Source organism: Patagioenas fasciata, chromosome 3 (assembly GCF_037038585.1).
Source record: "Patagioenas fasciata isolate bPatFas1 chromosome 3, bPatFas1.hap1, whole genome shotgun sequence".
Classification (NCBI taxonomy): domain Eukaryota; kingdom Metazoa; phylum Chordata; class Aves; order Columbiformes; family Columbidae; genus Patagioenas; species Patagioenas fasciata.
In genome coordinates this window covers 38,525,818-38,542,035 of record NC_092522.1, presented here as the reverse complement: position 1 = coordinate 38,542,035, position 16,218 = coordinate 38,525,818, and the positions used below count along the sequence as shown (strand labels likewise).

The following is a 16,218-nucleotide window of genomic DNA, read 5'->3' as shown; positions in this document are numbered from 1 at the left end:
TCAGCCCTATCTCTTCTTGTACCTCCGGGGTCCCGACCTGCTGTTGTCATCTTGCAAGTACTGTTTAATTTAGGTCTCTGGACCAAACCCATTTCCTTTGCCAGCTGCCCTCCATCGCCATTTGTAGTGGGCATTGTCTGCCTTGGATGCTTCAGCTGCAGGTTCTTCATCTAGGTACCTGGCTGTGCCTGAATTAAAGTGGTCTGGAATATTCACCTCTCTTTCTTTCCTGTCTTTTAGCCTGCAGTTGTTCACTTCCAGCTGCCTGCCCTGCTCCTGCTGGAGGGATTTACAGGCAGGAGCCCCAGCTGCAGCTGTGGAACAGGTTGGGCTGAGCCTGGCTCTGGGCAGCACAGCCGCTGGGGCTCACCTGCCTTCCTCCTCCTGAGTTTCCCTGCATCCACAGCCAAGGCCATGGGGGCTGCTGGGCTCTGGGTGCCATCTGAGGAGGGAGTCTCTGCTTACTGCTACCTCTGCTCTCTGGTCTCACCTCTCTCCATCTCACCTGGGGCAAACTGACCTGAATTAACCACTGATCTTCTGAGTGCTCTTGGTTCCCTGGCTGGGCTGCCTCCTTGCATCTTCTAACTTTCTCCCTCACCTCCCACTTGTCATTATAGCGTAGCCTCCGCCCTGCACTCCGACAACCACGACCGCTATGAGCGCCTCACCTCCGTCTCCAGCTCTGTGGACTTTGACCAGAGGGATAACGTGAGTAACAGCAGGAGTCAAACACCTTGCCTTTGAGTGGCCAGGAGCCCACAGCTTGCCTGAAACAAGGGCTCTTCAGAAGAAACACTGTTTGCCCATCCCCGGGCCTTAGGTCCTAGACTTTGTAGTGTGTCAGCGTGGTATAGAACTCAAGGAGATATAACTACATAGCTTCTAGACATGTGCTTAAATAAGTAGGCTATACACCTCTGTGACTTAATGGACATCTGTCCAACCTGTCATCTCTGCATTACAAACAATACTTGCCAGCTCCCCCTCACACTGCTGTCTACCTCTGCTGCTGTTTTCCTCTCTAAAGTGGAATCACGGTTCAGGAGGATAATGGGGTGTGATGGTTGGGTAGTAAGGTGAAGCTCTCAGGAAATATTCCTGCTTGAGTTGTCCTTTGAGGAGCACTGGCTCAACCCAGCCCACCTTCCCAGTCCCTGCAGAGCTCCTCTTAGCCAGGATGATGGCTAAAGTACCTGTATGGCGAATTTTCTGGGTGTCCCTAGGCTGTGGAGAGCTTCCATGCTAGCCAGGAGCCTGTAGATCACCTGGGAGGTTGAGCTGATGGTTGGCAGGGAACAGCCACATGGCAGAGTCCAGCCTATGTTGTGCCCCATGGAGTAGCACTGTCATCTCCTTGGCCCATCCACGGCTCTGCGTGTTCTGTGTGCTCATGGTCTGTCTCCCCTGAGCCATGTCTGTGGAGGTGCAAGGACACCAGCCTAACCCCTGAGCCTTTGAAAGAGAGAGCAGGGATGAAGAAACACAGCGTGATGGGAGACCCTTTTGTCTTGTTTCTGCACAGGGTTTCTGCTCCTGGCTGACAGCCATCTTCAGGATAAAGTAAGTGCCCCAGGACCTGCAGAGGGGACCCATGTGGGAAGAAGAAGAGCTAGTGCAGGGCAGTGGGACACACAGCGCAGTACAACTGTGTGAAGGTGCTGCCCTTGCTGCAGCCTCTTTTCTGAAGAGCACAAGCAAAGTGTCCCCTGGAGAGGACAAGCAGAGATGGGACTAGATGAGGAGTCCTAAAGCCAGAACTAAGGTCACACAGCAGGTCTGTGACAGAGGAGAGCACCCAGCCCAGGTCTCCCCTGCCTCAGTCCCATCTCAGAAACACTGTCTGCTGCTCTGCAGAGATGCTTCTCTGCCTTGGACTCTTGCTAGGGGCACTGCTGTCCATGGAATGGCTACGAATGGGGACTAGAGGATGCAGGGAGACACCCGCAATCTGATGGTGCTTATTACTGGTCTCCTAGGCATTCCTTGTTTTCAGAGCACTGTGGGATAGTGTCAGCCATCCTATATCTCAGCAGGGGAGGCAAGGTGCCCCAGAAGGGTGTGAGGTGGGGTATATGTGTGTCCAGCTGCCTGGGGGCGGGGAGGGGGGGATGAGGGTGCAGAGGGCAGGGCTGTGGGCAGTGGGGCTGCAGTAAGCATTGCAGGGGCAGTTTTCTGCCCAGGCTGGTTCAAGTCTGAGTGCTGGGCTCCCTACCCAAGGGCCTGGCCACAGCTCTGTAGGGCAGAACCAGGGGTGCTGTGTGGCCTCAATCCAGGAGGGTAGCTGTGACCCTGCTCTTCTGTCCAGCACTTGAGGAAATACAGAAGGTTGTCTGATGGCCTTTTTCTTCCTGGCAGGGATGATGAGATCCGGGACAAGTGCGGGGGTGATGCGGTGCACTACCTGTCCTTCCAGAGGCACATCATTGGGCTGCTGGTGGCCGTGGGTGTGCTCTCTGTGGGCATCGTGTTGCCTGTCAACTTCTCAGGGGACCTACTAGGTGAGAGCAGGGAGCTTCTGGCTGGGCTGGGGGAGCTGCTTTCAACACCGTGTCCCAGGCCACTGGGGACCAGCGGAGGGCAGGACAGGACTGATACAGACAAATCCTGACGGCTGTCCCATTTTGAGCACGGTGCATCCAGAGGGTCATCCTAAGCAAGCTTGGGTTTTGGAGTGCTCTGCACCCGAGTGGTGCTCTGTGCCAGTCAGTGTAACTGAACATGCTCATGTCTGCCTTTTTCTCCCTAGAAAACAACGCCTACAGCTTTGGGAGGACAACTATCGCTAACTTGAATTCTGGGTATGTGTGGGCACGGGTGAGATGGTAATTGAGGGCCTCAGGGGGGTATTTTTAAAATATCCACTTGCTGTGGAGCCTCAGCTCCTTGGGGGTTGCATTTCTGCCCTCACTGTGAGGTTACTGTCCCTACTCCAATTTCCAGGCTGAGCTGCTGCAAGTTGGTTGTAGGGCATGTGGGTGCTACACAGGTTACATTGCTCATGGCCCTGTTGCCCTCAGGGCCTGACCAGCTATATGCAGACTTGTAGCGTCAACCTTGCCTTGACCTCTATGGTCTCCCTTGTCACAGGAATAACCTGCTGTGGCTGCACACATCTTTTGCCTTCCTGTACCTGCTGCTGACGGTGTACAGCATGCGCCGGCACACCTCCAAGATGCGCTACAAAGAGGATGACTTGGTGAGCAGGATCTGGCCACTCTCCCAGGCACATTTTCCTGTGCCCTTCCATCAAGTCAGGTGGCCTCGGAGCCAGTGCTGAGCACCCCGCTTCCCACAGCAATTTGGGGCTGTATTGTTTTGGCTGTTCTTTTATTCCACCTGGCCAAAGGCAGATCTCCAGAGCAGCAGCCCTGGGTGCATGTGGGGAAGCAGGAGAGGCCTGCGCTGTGTGAACATATCAGGGGGACCCCATACCTTCCTCAGGGGTTGCTCCAGCTGCTTTTGCTTTCTTTATTTCTTAAGGGTACCCCCTATTTCTCTTGAGACACTGGAGTGTAAGCCCCTAGCCTGTCAATCTGCAGTGCACTAGGATGGCGGCAGGTAGTGGAAGCAGAGGAGAAGGGCAGCCCTGGGTGCTAGAAGTCATGGGGCTGCCCTTTCCCATCACTGACTCAGGCGCTGGGGGCGGTGTTGCTGCAGTCTGGTCTTTCACCTGCCATCTCCTTTTTTATTTCCTTCCTTCCAGGTTAAGCGAACTCTCTTCATCAATGGGATCTCAAAATATGCTGAGCCAGAGAAAATCAAGAAGCATTTTGAGTGAGCCTCACTGTGTCCCCAATTAAAAACATCCCTGTTATAGGGCAGACTTTAATTGGGATAGTGCTAGTGTTACCTGGAATGGCAATAATACATTGAGAGCAGAAAGCTAGTTAAAATCCCTGAATGTGTTTATTTTGGGCATCTTGCTCTTATTTTTATGCACAAACTTTTATCTGAGAGTGTGGTGTCCTTGGTTTTGTGCCTTGGAATGTTGCTCATCTACCTCTTGCAGAGCCATAGGGGGTCAGCATGTTAAATAGTGGACAGGGCATGTCTTGAGATGTAGTCAAGCTCAGACATGAGATGCAGGCAGGAGGCGCTCAAGCAGTGACTATGGGATGTTGTGCTGCTGCGTTTGCCCTGATTGCAGTGCTTGTAGAGAAGTATATTTTTCTTTTTAAGGAAAAAATTAAATTCCTCTTCCATCAGGACTTCAGTGAACACACTGTCAGGGCCGTGTTCAGAGGGACTGTGAGGAGAGGAGAAATACTTTGTACCCTTTGTGAACCCTTCTGCCTGTATCTGATCCCAAGTCCTGTGATCCGTGAAGGCAGAGAGGGGGTGTGGGGTCAGAGGGTTGCCATGCTACCACAAGACAAAAGTCCAAAGAGGCTCCTCATACCAGAGCCCAGAAGATATGGCCTTTTCCCCATGTGGGGTTTCCACTATAAGGAACAGAGCCTGCAGGCTCCCCTGCTGCCCCCAGCAAGCTCTTGCTGTGCATCATGACACTTAGCCCAGGGCAGGAAAGTAGTCCTGGGAGCATGGGCTTTGCTTGAGGGTACAGCCTTTGGTACTGGTATGATGAGCTGGTGGTTCCCGTCCTCAGGGAGGCCTACGCCAACTGCACTGTTCTGGAGGCCCGTCCCTGCTATGATGTGGCCCGGCTGATGTTCCTTGACGCGGAGAGGTAAGCCCTGGTTTGGCAGAGAGAAGACAGGGGGAACTGTTGCCATGGTCCCCCCCTCGAGTCTGGTGCCACAGAAGCGTTTCTGAGCCACCCTCTTTCTTTTTCTTCCCTTCTGCCTCTTCCGCTCTCTCATTTCAGGAAGAAAGCTGAGCGTGGGCGAATCTACTTCACCAACCTGCAGAGCAAGGAGAACACCCCATCCATGATTAACCCCAAGCCCTGTGGCCACCTGTGCTGCTGTGTCATCAGGGGCTGTGAGGAGGTGGGGAAAGAGCTGGAGGTGTTGGGTGGCAGGGCATATGGGTGCTTGAGTCCCCAGGTCTCCGCTCTGACCCCTGTCCCCCTGCCCAGGTGGAGGCCATTGAGTACTATACCAAGCTGGAGGAGAAACTCAAAGATGACTACAAGCGGGAGAAGGAGAAGGTGAACGAAAAGCCTCTGGGGATGGCCTTTGTCACCTTCCACAATGAAACCATCACAGCCATGTGAGTGAAAAGGGTCCTGTCCTCCCCAAGAAGCTGACCTGTCCCAGCTCTTGCCTTAAATAAGAGGAATGCCAGCACTAAAGCATCCCACTCACCTTGTCCCTGCCAGCCCTCTATGTCAGTGTCTCCCTCTTGCTCTTCTCCAGAATCCTCAAAGATTTCAACGCTTGTAAGTGCCAGGGCTGTGCATGCCGTGGGGAGCCCAGGGCCTCCTCCTGCAGCGAGTCCCTTCATGTCTCCAACTGGACCGTCAGCTACGCCCCTGACCCACAGAACATCTACTGGTGAGCAGCTCTGTTGGGCTCAGCAGGCCCTGCTGATGGGAAAGGGGTGCACCCTCCCCGTCTTCCTTCCCATCTGCTCCTCTGGTAACTAAGTTGCTTCTGCTGAAGCCCAGCCTGTCTGAGCCAGAGGTCTGATCTGGCTTGGAGGGTCAGAGCCTTGAGCTGGTACCCCAAGTGCTGTTTGTGCAGGTGGGGCCATGGTGTGTATGTGAGGCCCCGGACCTGCCCTTTTCCTCCCACGCAGCCCTCCTGATGCCTGCCTTCCCCTCTCCCAGGGAGCACCTCTCTATCCGGGGCTTCATCTGGTGGATCCGCTGCCTCGTGATCAATGTGGTCCTCTTCATCCTCCTCTTCTTCCTCACCACCCCTGCTATCATCATCACCACTATGGACAAGTTCAATGTCACCAAGCCTGTGGAGTACCTCAATGTAAGGCTTTGGGAGATGGGTGCAGGATAAGTAGCACGGGAACCACCCCAAGGCACAACAGTCCCTGCAAAGGAGAGGGTAGGGAAAGAGGCTGTCAGCATTTCTCAGGTCCTGTCAGCCTGACCGTGAGGAGGTGCTGAGCCTGGCCAGAGTGCAGTGGCAGCCATGGTGCTGGGGACCTGGCGTCAGCAAAGGCAGCTGAACCTGTGGCGCAAGAGCTGCTGCACCCTGTAACACACTCTCTGCCTCGTTGCAGAACCCCATCATCACCCAGTTCTTCCCCACCCTGCTGCTGTGGTGCTTCTCTGCTCTGCTGCCCACCATCGTGTATTACTCTGCCTTCTTCGAAGCGCACTGGACCAGGTAAGGACAGCCAGCGCCTGTTCTTAGTCACGCCAGCATGCTGTCTGGCCACTAGACACTTCTCCAGCTCCTGGCTGGGTCCTTTTGCTTGAACTTCTGTCTCCCACTCCAAGCATGATGTTATGTTGCACCTCTTGGACATCTGGGGTCTGCTGTGGACAGCTGTTCTGCCAGTCCTTAGCTGTTGTTGTGCAGTGTGGTTGTGTGAGCAGAGTCTGTAGGTCTACAAGAAGAAGAAAGCTGGGAGGAGCTGGAGCTGGTCACTGTGAGAAGTGCTAGTAGTGAGGGAAGCCTTGCCTCCAGTATGCAGGCAGGGTGGTGTGCCTGTACCGATGCAAGTCATAGCTTTTCCAAGGGAAAAATCGCCTTTGTCACCATGGCTTCTGGCCATAGGGAAGGCATTTAAAGTGCATAGCACTAGAAACGTGATGCTTGTGAGGCACATTCCCCACAGAACAAGCGATGTAAGGTTTGTTTTCTGCTCTGTGTTGCAAAGACTGGTGGGGAGGATGTCACCAGCTCTGAGAATTGCAGGTCAAGAGAGGCGACTGCAGAGTCTCCACTAAAGATGTGAGGGGGGTGGGAGGGCCTATGAGACAAGGAGAGAGGATCTGGGACTTGAGAACTAGACCTCAGGCACACCAAAGGGAAAGGACACATATTCATGTACCAGTAGTGGACAGGGTGGGATTCCAATTAGATACTGGGAAGTGCTCTCTGAGAGGGCACACTGTTCCTGGGGCTGGTGGGGCGAGAGTGAAAGGTTAACAGCATTATATCTGCCCACAGGTCTGGAGAGAACAGGACAACCATGCACAAGTGTTACACCTTTCTCATCTTCATGGTCTTGCTGCTGCCATCGCTGGGCCTGAGCAGGTAGGGGTGGTGGAAAGGGATAGCAAGTGCAGAGACCTGGAAAATGGGGAGGGTTGAGATGCACCCTGGTTGTTCTCCTCCATTACATCCTTTCCCCACTGCACAAGTGCCCTGGCCACCATCCCTTTGGGAACGTGGCATTTAGTTCTGGTTGGGGGGACAGGCCAGACCATATCTGTCTGGGTCTATAGGAGCTTATAGAATCAATCGGCAGACACATTGACATGTGCCATGGTGTTATGTATAATGCAGCAAAAATTGGCACAGTTGATGGACACATATGAAAAATCTGGTCAAGGTCTGCTGGTGAACGAGGCACTTTCCGCCTCTATGTTCGGTACATACTCTGAATTTTGCATAAAACTTGTGATTTCCCTGTTTGAGCCAGAACTGAGTCAGTTGCACTGCTTGGCTGGCTGGGCTAGTTATGTGTAAGCTGCAGCAATGCTCAGCTATTTGGATGTGAGCCCCAAATCTTCCTGCAGGGGTTACAGAAATGCCTGGTGGCACACAGACGTGCCAGCCATCAGCATGGGCTTCCAGCACTGAACAGTGGCCGAGTAGGGAAACAGTGTGAGAAAGGAAAAATTGGGGGGTGGGATGGGGGGTTCTCACTGTGGTAGGGAGTTACTTACACATTGTAGGGTGGAGGATCTATACCCCCCTAAATTCAGGATTTGGGATACAACCCCTCAGTGGTGAAGTTGGGCAGCTCCTGAGCATAGACAAACCCTCTGATAGAGGCAGAAGAATAGTCCTCTGTCTAAGTGGGGGTGACTACAGCAACATTTCCCAGCCAGATTAAAAATCCCTGGTTGTATATAAAATACGGCCTAGGCGGGGGAATGCTCTTGGAAGGTTTGCTTTTTGACCAGATACCGTTAAACACACCACATTTCCTTGGACTTGGTCCCCCTGCTGTTGCCTCTGGAGATCTGTCTACCAATACCTGAGGTGCCAGAGGATTGGATGATTTCATATCAAAAAATCAGAATTGAGGAAAATGGGAGTTTCTCCTAAGGGTTTGTGGTGGGTTGGTTGGGGTTTTTTTTGTTGTTGTTTTGGGTTTTTTTGGGGGGTTTGTTTGTTCTTTTGTTTTTTGTTTTACTCTGTGTTGAAGGGTACCTTGTACCTGAGCTGTTTCTTCAGTAGAGTCAGTCACCTGTTCCTTGCATGGACGTTGTGCCCAGAGAGAAGAGGAAAATACTTCACTGATAGTAAAGGGAAAGGGGATAAGAATACATATGAGAGTGCAAAGCTTTCCATCCCTTTTTGGATGCTGCACTGATTTTCCCAGTGTCTGATTTACATAGTTGCTGGTGGCACGTCCCAGGAGGGAACAAAGCAGCCTCTGGTCAGAGCTGTGGGTCCTCCTAGAGCAGCTTCCACATAGTTGCATGTGCATGTCTGTGTATTGCTGCTTCTGACTGTTCCTCTTTTCTTCTTGCCTTCTCCCTCATAGCTTGGATGTGTTTTTCCGCTGGTTATTTGACAAAAAATTCCTTGCCGAAGCTGCCGTGCGATTTGAGTAAGTGGAGTTGGGCAGAAGGCCCTTCTTTTAACAGGGGGAGGTTCTTGTTGGCATCCAAAGGTTCTGGGGTCTCCCAGATGCTGCCCTGCAAGGAGGGAGCAGCCCCTGCAGTCCGCTCTCCTCATACCTCCCCAGGTGCGTGTTCCTGCCAGACAACGGGGCCTTCTTCGTCAACTACGTCATCGCCTCTGCCTTCATTGGGAACGCCATGGACCTGCTGCGCATCCCTGGCTTGCTCATGTACATGATTCGCCTCTGCCTGGCCCGCTCGGCCGCCGAGCGGAGGAACGTCAAACGCGTACGTAGCGGGGCTGAGGGCTGGGTTGTGGCCTCCATGGGCAATGAGAGTGCTGTCGTGAGGTCCCGTTGGGGCTGGCCCGATGCCGTGTGTATGGCAGGGTGTGCTGCTCACCCCTGCTCAGCTCTCAGGGCCACGTTGACGGATCCCGGTTCCTTCTTGCAGCACCAGGCCTACGAGTTCCAGTTTGGGGCTGCTTACGCCTGGATGATGTGCGTCTTCACTGTGGTCATGACATACAGCATCACCTGCCCCATCATCGTCCCTTTTGGTAAGTGATACCCCTCCACCTCCCTGTGTCAGAGACTGGGGAGAGCTCAAGGCAAGGAGGCAAGAAGTGTGGTTTTGGGGAGATACTCCCTGTCAGTCAGAGTCACTGGGAAAGCGGATGATTCCCCACTTTGCCGGCATCCCTCCCTTTCTCCCAGGGCTCATGTACATGCTGCTTAAGCACCTGGTGGACCGATACAACCTGTATTATGCTTACCTGCCTGCCAAGCTGGACAAGAAGATCCATTCAGGGGCTGTGAACCAGGTGGTGGCAGCCCCCATCCTCTGCCTCTTCTGGCTTCTCTTCTTCTCCACCATGCGCACAGGTGAGCTTTGGGCTGGACTGCCAGTCCCCGGTCTCCTGCAGAGCTGCTTCCCTGACCAGGCTGTGGTCCTGGCAGCACAGTCAGGGTCTCTCTGACACACCACCACCTTGGTTTTCCTTTGCCCCAGGGTTCCTGGCCCCCACTTCCATGTTCACCTTTGTGGTCCTCGTGATCACGATTGTGATCTGCCTGTGTCACGTCTGCTTCGGGCACTTCAAATACCTCAGCGCTCACAACTACAAGGTGAGGGGGAGTGATGGGTTGTGAGTACGGGACCCTTCTCCTTTGCTGCACAGCTCAGCCACAAAACAGCAGGGGCTCTGGGGGAGGTCCCAGCCTGCTCCCTGGCAGAGCTTCTTAAACCTGGCTTCAGGGAAGAGACAGTCACAAGGCTGTCCAAACTGCCTGGATACTGCTTCTGTGGTGGGACAGCAAATGTGTTCCCCTCAGCAGCCTCTCAGTTTCTCTTTTCCTCTCCAGATTGACCACACGGAGGTGGACACCATAGAAAACAGGCGGAATGGAAGACCTGCCACCAGTCTGCCAGCTCCCAAATCAGCTGTGAGTCCCTGTCCCAAACTCCATGCCCTGGTGTGCTCCTTACCCAGGTTTGGGAAGGGCGAGGGAAGTCCCTGTCTGAGTATCTCTCTCCTCACCCCTCTGAGTCTCCCAGTGAGGATGGGAGGCAAGTGTTGGGCACTGTGCCCCTCACTTGAGCTGGATGATGAGGTGTAACCCCTACACACACAGATGCACAACCTTTTCCTCCTGCTCCTCAGGCATTGTGCATTTACTCTCTGCCCCGCTCTCAGCTGGGACAGTGAAACCACCCGGGTCAGTCTCCCTTCTCATTCTGCATCTTTGCACTCTTGCCTGTCAGAAGCAGTTGTCACCCACCTGGCTGGTCCTATTGCCAACACACAGGGATCTCTGTGGGCCTTGCCTTGAAGGCCATGAAAGTGCTCTGAGGGCTCTCCCCTCCCCTGCCCAACTCTGAGATCCCAGAGTTAGTTATCTGAACTTCTCCTTGGTTCACTGGTTCATTCCAGCTGCTTCCTTCCACCATGAGATTTTTCTAGTTGGAGTATGTGCAGAGCTGTTCAGGGGGTACACGGAGATTTGGGGTAAAGCAGAGCCTCCTGCTTCTTCAGGAGAGCAGGGCTGGGGTGTGCACGTGGAATCCAAGTTCCTTCCCAGTCTTCACATCCCTAAGGGTGGTGACATCTCTCCTATAGGAGGCAAGTACAGCTTCCCAGTCTACATGGGCTCCAAAGAGCTGAAAAGCCTTGTGGTGTCCCAGCCTTGGCTTCCTGGAGGTGCTGCCTGTCCCAGGATGCTAGGGTTTGGCACGTGCGCTGTTGCACGGCCAGGCCAGCCTTGCTTTTACCGTCTCTCTCGGTACATCCCATGGAGTCTGGACACTCCCTTGCCCTCCCAGCGTATCCCCATGCTCAGCCTTTCTCACGGTGCTTTGCGGGTTGTACTCTGCTGCCACAAGAAGCCCCCCAGGCTCATGTGTGTTTCTGCTCTCCCCTCACCCACCCCAGCAGAAGTACATTGCCCAAGTGCTGCAGGACTCCTCGCCGGAGGGCGAAGCAACAGAGTCGGAGGAGCAGGGGTCACAGGATGAGGAGCTCATCAACGCGGATGGCATGAACGACACGGATTTCCAATCGTGTGAGGACAGCCTGATAGAGAACGAGATCCACCAGTAGGGACCTCGGAGGGAGGGAGGGAAGGGAAAAGAGGCCCAGGAGTGGGGCAGGCTGTGCGCATGGAGAATTCGGGAAGAGGCACTGAGGGTGCTGGCCGCTGTCCTTGCCCACCCATGCCCCATGGCTGCTGCCTTCAACAAGCTCTCTGTTCCCCTGCCCCTCCAGCCCTGTACCAGCGCAGCAGCTCGGCAGGCATGCTCATTACTAGCTACCTTCTTCAAGGTGTCCCTGGACCCCAAAACCCCAAGGGCTCGGGCAGAGGGGGACTGTGATCCTTGCAGTGCTGTTCTGGACCCACAGGGAGGGGGAAGGCTGGGTGCTTTGTGGGGAGGGGCACAAGCAGAACCTTTGAGGGCCCCTTCTCTTCCCCATCCTCCTGGCAAGAAACACTAATAATTTATTAGATTTGCAAGAAGGTGACAAACAAAAAGCTTTAGTTGATGTATTGGAAGTGGCCCCTAGGTAGGGGGGTGGCTTTTGTTGCACCTTCTCCCCATGCCCCTCTGTGCCCTTTCTCAACCCCTTGCAGCATCCCGTTGGTGGGACATGCCAGGAGCAGGCCTAGGCACAGGGGTTGGTGACAGAGACCTCCCCCAGGTGACAGCCTGGCCCTATGGTCAGGGTGACATCACGCCGGGGAAGGGTTAGTGTGAGCTGGGCCACCCCTCGCAGGGTGAGGGTCGCTGAGAGCATTTCTGGTGGGCAGGAGGAGGCGCAGGCAGCCTCTGCCCCGGGTCCTGTCCCCTCCTCCCTCAGGGGCACAGGTGGGGGATTGCAGCATCATTTTAAGCGGCATTTTTTTTGCACATATTTCTCCCTTTTCAAACAAATCAACCTGCCTCCTGTGTGGTACTGTGGCCCCCTTTGCTGCCCCGTGTCTGCACAGCAGAGTCAGGCCTGGGAATGGGGGGGGGGGGCTGTGCTGGAGTTCTCCTGGGTGCTAAGAAGAGGAGAGAAAGGGTCCTGGACTGCAAGCCCTGGGCACCCTGTGGGGTCATCACTGCCTGGTTGTGACAGGACCCCATGGGCTGCCTTCCCTGAGCTGCTGTGGGATCTTCCCCCAGCTGAAGTGGTTGGAGAGGGAGGGAGCCCTGGAAGAGCAGCCCCTGGGAGCCCTCTGCAAGCAACACCACCACCTTCAAAAGCACAAAAGCCTTGTGGGGCTGTGCTGGCTTTCATCACCTGCCCTGTCTGGGTGGAGGCTCCCCTGGCATTGCCCAGCCTGAGAGGGGGGCTCTTCCTCCCCTACCTCTGCCCTTTCCCCCTCCCTGGTGATAGCTGTGTCTCAGAGGCAGGCAGGGGACAGGATGGATGGGAGAGGTGGACTGGAGCCCCTAGCACCTGCAAGGAGGTCTGACCCTGTTTAAAAGGCTCTTTGTGAGGAGGTTTCTGGCAGGATCAGTTTCCCTCAATTGCTTCCCCCTTCTCCTTGTGTAAAATATAAAGGAAAATTATAAATCTCCCTGCTATTGAGCTATATTTATTTCCCTCAACCCCTGCCACCATCCTGTTTGGTGCTCATTGCAGACACTACCACCCATCCATTTGCCTGTCATCTGCAGGCAATGCTCTGGCTCATTGGGGCCAAGCTCAGTGCCCTCCAGGATCTGCTGGGGCTGGGTGGAAGGGAACAGTAATTTCCCTGTTCAATCACCTGTGCTGGCCCTGGAGCTCCAAGCACCTTAATAGACCTGAACAAGTGAAGCGTCAGCCCTGCCCAGCTCTGCTGTGGGGAAGGGGGGTCACATCCCATGGCTTTTCTCCCCTTCGCCTCCCAGTAGAGGAGGGGAGCTTGACCCACAGAGCCAAGTGGGAGCTGCTCTGGGGAGGATATAGCTGACTTTCCTGTACACCTCTCTATAGGAATCCCAGGCCTGGAGGAAAGGGGGGATGGAGCGGAAGAGATGTGGGTCTTTGATGCGTGGGAAGGGCAGGCCACCCCACCTCCCAGGGCTCTGCAGGGGCTGGAGCACATGCGGGTGCAGACGGGCATGGTGAGTGTCACCTATCCCCTCCAGGGATGGGCTGGAGATGAAATGGACATGTGAGCTGGGAGCTCCTGGTCTGCTCCCAGCCTGGGGCGGGGAGGATGTTGATCCTGCTTCTCTTCCACCCACCTACCACCTTTGCCTCCAGTCCAGCAGCCAGGCTGGGATGGTCCAGTCTCTGTAGGTACGGCCGTGGCCTGGGGCTGCCTCTGTGGCTGGGGAGGGGCTTTGCCTGTGGAGAGCGGTATGTTCCGAGTGGCACTGTCTGTGTAGAGATGTGTATTATACCCTGTATATATTTGTGTACAAAAGAAAAACGGGAAAAAAAAGAGCTATTGTTCTTGCAGTCTTTTCTTTGTGGAGCGGGTTGGGGGCTGGGACCTGGGAGGAGAGGACCCCAGCTGCGGGAGGGATGCAGGAGCATGCGTGGTGCAAAAGGAGGAGTGGGGGGTTTGTGCACTCCCTCCGTGCGAGCACAAGCCCTGCCTGGCTGCCAGGAGCCCAGCTGCTGTTCACGGGCTCTCCCAGCCCAAGCAGGCTCTCCATCCATCTTGCAGAGGTGTCAAAGGTTTGCTGATAAAAGCAGGTGGATGAGGAGCTGCATGCAAGTGGGGCTGGAATGCTTTGGGAATGGTGTGGGAGGGGAGTAGCCTCGGTGACAGATGTCAGCCCAACCTTATGGTCCCAATAGCAATGTATGTTGCCATCTGCATCCAGGAGCCTGTCTCCTTGCCTGGCTTGGGTGGGCAGCTATAGCTTTTGGGAAAGGGTGAGGGGTGCCAGAGCCCTGGAGCTCAGCTTGGCTGGGAGTGCCTTCTGGCCATGCAAAGCTGCTTGTAGCTCAGCCATCTCCAAAGCACAGGGGCAGGCAGCAAGCAGCTGGCCCCCAGGACTGCGCCCTGCTGCTCTCCATGCTGCCTGGGGCTGGAGTGGTTCCCAAGCAGCTGCTGCATGTTCATTAATTTGTGTACAGTGGCGGTTGCTTGGAGCACGGTACAATGGAGAGGCAAGGTGTGGAGCAGGCCTCTGAGGGACGGATGAGTGACCTCAGTTCCGTTCCCACCTCGCTGCATTCAGGTTCTGTGGCTTCATGTGCCAGCAGCATGGTGTAAGTGAAGGCAAAAAGAGCTCTCCTTCCCCTGGCAGCCTGCAGCCAAAGGACTGGGGTGAGGCAACGCCTGGGCACAAAGAGAACCAAAGACCAAAAGAAGAATGGTGCTCACTGCCAAGTCTCTGCAGGCATCTCTCCAAAGGGAAGCTTAAGGGAAGAGAAAAAGGAAATTTCACAGGTAATGGTGCAGGTGCTTGATGGAAGCTGCACCCAAGCACAAGGGGCAAGACACAGTACAGCCTGCGTGCTCGATTATACAGGAGCTCTCTCCTACCCCAGGACAGTCAGCTGTGAAAGCAGCTTTAAAGGCCACGAAGGGGTAAAGAAGCAAAACATGAGCAGGAGGAGAATGGAGTCACAAGAAGGGTGGGCACTGTCCTGGGTGGATCTGAGCGGGCAGGGTTCATGGCCAGAGAAAAAGCTGGCAGAGCTGTCCAGGCACAAGCCCAAAGCAGGAATAAGCCCTGGCATTGCAGATCTCTGATTTTCTGAAAGCACACTGCTGCCTGTAGCTTGGTGCAGAGCTGGCTGGGGACCCCACCAGGGCCCCCCTTATGCTTCCAGCCTGCAGGCAGTGATGCAGCTGTGTTCTGCCTGAGAATAAGATGGAGTGGATGCTGCGGCACCCCAGAGCAGGGCACCCCAAAGCCTCTTCTGTACCGGGGTGGGCAGAGCAAGCTGCCTGTGCCAGGCTCTCCTAAGTGGGAAAGGGTCCTGGCGCAGGCTGGAGCGTTCCTGTGTAGGTGTGGCAGCAGGACCATGCTACAGCTGGATTTGAATGGCCTGGTTGCCCTTCCCTTGGGCAAAGGACACAGCTCTTGCCTTCATGTGCAACCTGCTCCCTGCCTAGCAAGATTTTGCCCTCCTGGAGCAAAGTGGGGTGGGTTAGAAAGCAGGCACTCTGTGAAGCCTGAGGGGGCAGCTGGGTGCTGCAGTGAGGTGGTACAGGCACAGCCTCCCCAGCTGCAGCCAGGCATGAGCGTTGGAGAAGGACCCCCACGTTTGGTGGCACCCGTTGGGATCACTGAGTTCAGCCCTGGCACCAAAAGGATGGCAGTGCAGTGCCTAGGCTGGGGTAGGTGAGGCTGGGCCATGCCATACCAAACTGAGCTGAGCTGAACATGCCAGACCACACCACACTGTGCTGAGCCATGTTGTCTATGCTGGGCTAAGCCACACCAGGCTAAGCTGTGCCTGTCCATGCTGGGCCACGTTAGGCCAGACATAACCAACATTGCACCTCACTGGGTTGCATGGGGCAGTGCTAGGCCCTGCTGTAAGCATTTCTGTTGGCAATGGCACCACCCAGCATACCCACACTGTGAGTCACGGAGGGCATGCACCAGCAGCCCTGCTGTGGGAAGCCCCAGGGCAGTGGGACCTGCTTGGGATGGGCTCTGCCGGCACCCAGCATCAAGGGGCAGCTGGTGGGGTGGATGCTGGCAATGGCAGACAGGGCTTGCAGGAGTGAGGTGGTGCCAGTATAGCCTCCCCTGACACAAGGGGCAGAGAAGGGACCTCAGTGGTTGGGTGACACCCCTTGGGACCACCAGGTCAACAAACCCTTGGACAAGGTCCAGTGCAGAGCTTCACCTAGCAAAGCTGAGGGGCCAGCAGCACCTCCAGTGCCATGTCACCCCCAGCACCAGCCAGTGCCATGTCACCCCCAAACCTTTTCCCAGGTGAAAGTTGCTTCCTCTGATCCTTCCAGCCCCAGTTTCCAAGTGCATTGAGCCCTTTGTTTGCAGCAAAGGTGGAGAAGCGCGCCCAGCCCGGCTGTACCCCCCGCATCCCCAGGAGCTGGGAGGTGGTGACAGCAGCCAGGACCGCATCAGCAGGCCCAGTCAATCCC

General features: G+C 55.2%; 1 protein-coding gene across 4 annotated transcripts in view; it reads left to right on the top strand.

The window, feature by feature from the left end:
- The window catches only part of TMEM63B (transmembrane protein 63B), a 47,622-nt gene extending 34,036 nt beyond the window's left edge, over positions 1–13,586 (top strand). For 2 of the 4 annotated variants that reach the window (XM_065835926.2, XM_065835925.2), the window contains 20 exons: positions 621–711; positions 1,526–1,563; positions 2,359–2,501; positions 2,750–2,801; positions 3,091–3,199; positions 3,707–3,777; positions 4,610–4,690; positions 4,829–4,952; positions 5,042–5,175; positions 5,322–5,459; positions 5,735–5,888; positions 6,145–6,251; positions 7,041–7,127; positions 8,590–8,655; positions 8,794–8,956; positions 9,122–9,227; positions 9,385–9,552; positions 9,680–9,795; positions 10,033–10,113; positions 11,100–13,586. In XM_065835926.2, the coding sequence (XP_065691998.1) occupies positions 621–711; positions 1,526–1,563; positions 2,359–2,501; positions 2,750–2,801; positions 3,091–3,199; positions 3,707–3,777; positions 4,610–4,690; positions 4,829–4,952; positions 5,042–5,175; positions 5,322–5,459; positions 5,735–5,888; positions 6,145–6,251; positions 7,041–7,127; positions 8,590–8,655; positions 8,794–8,956; positions 9,122–9,227; positions 9,385–9,552; positions 9,680–9,795; positions 10,033–10,113; positions 11,100–11,267 (2,197 nt within the window). In that variant the 3' untranslated portion in view covers positions 11,268–13,586. The remainder of the gene's footprint in view (positions 1–620; positions 712–1,525; positions 1,564–2,358; positions 2,502–2,749; positions 2,802–3,090; positions 3,200–3,706; positions 3,778–4,609; positions 4,691–4,828; positions 4,953–5,041; positions 5,176–5,321; positions 5,460–5,734; positions 5,889–6,144; positions 6,252–7,040; positions 7,128–8,589; positions 8,656–8,793; positions 8,957–9,121; positions 9,228–9,384; positions 9,553–9,679; positions 9,796–10,032; positions 10,114–11,099) is intronic. The other 2 variants (XM_065835924.2, XM_065835927.2) reach the window with 2 other exon arrangements.
- Positions 13,587–16,218: the final 2,632 nt, after the last annotated feature.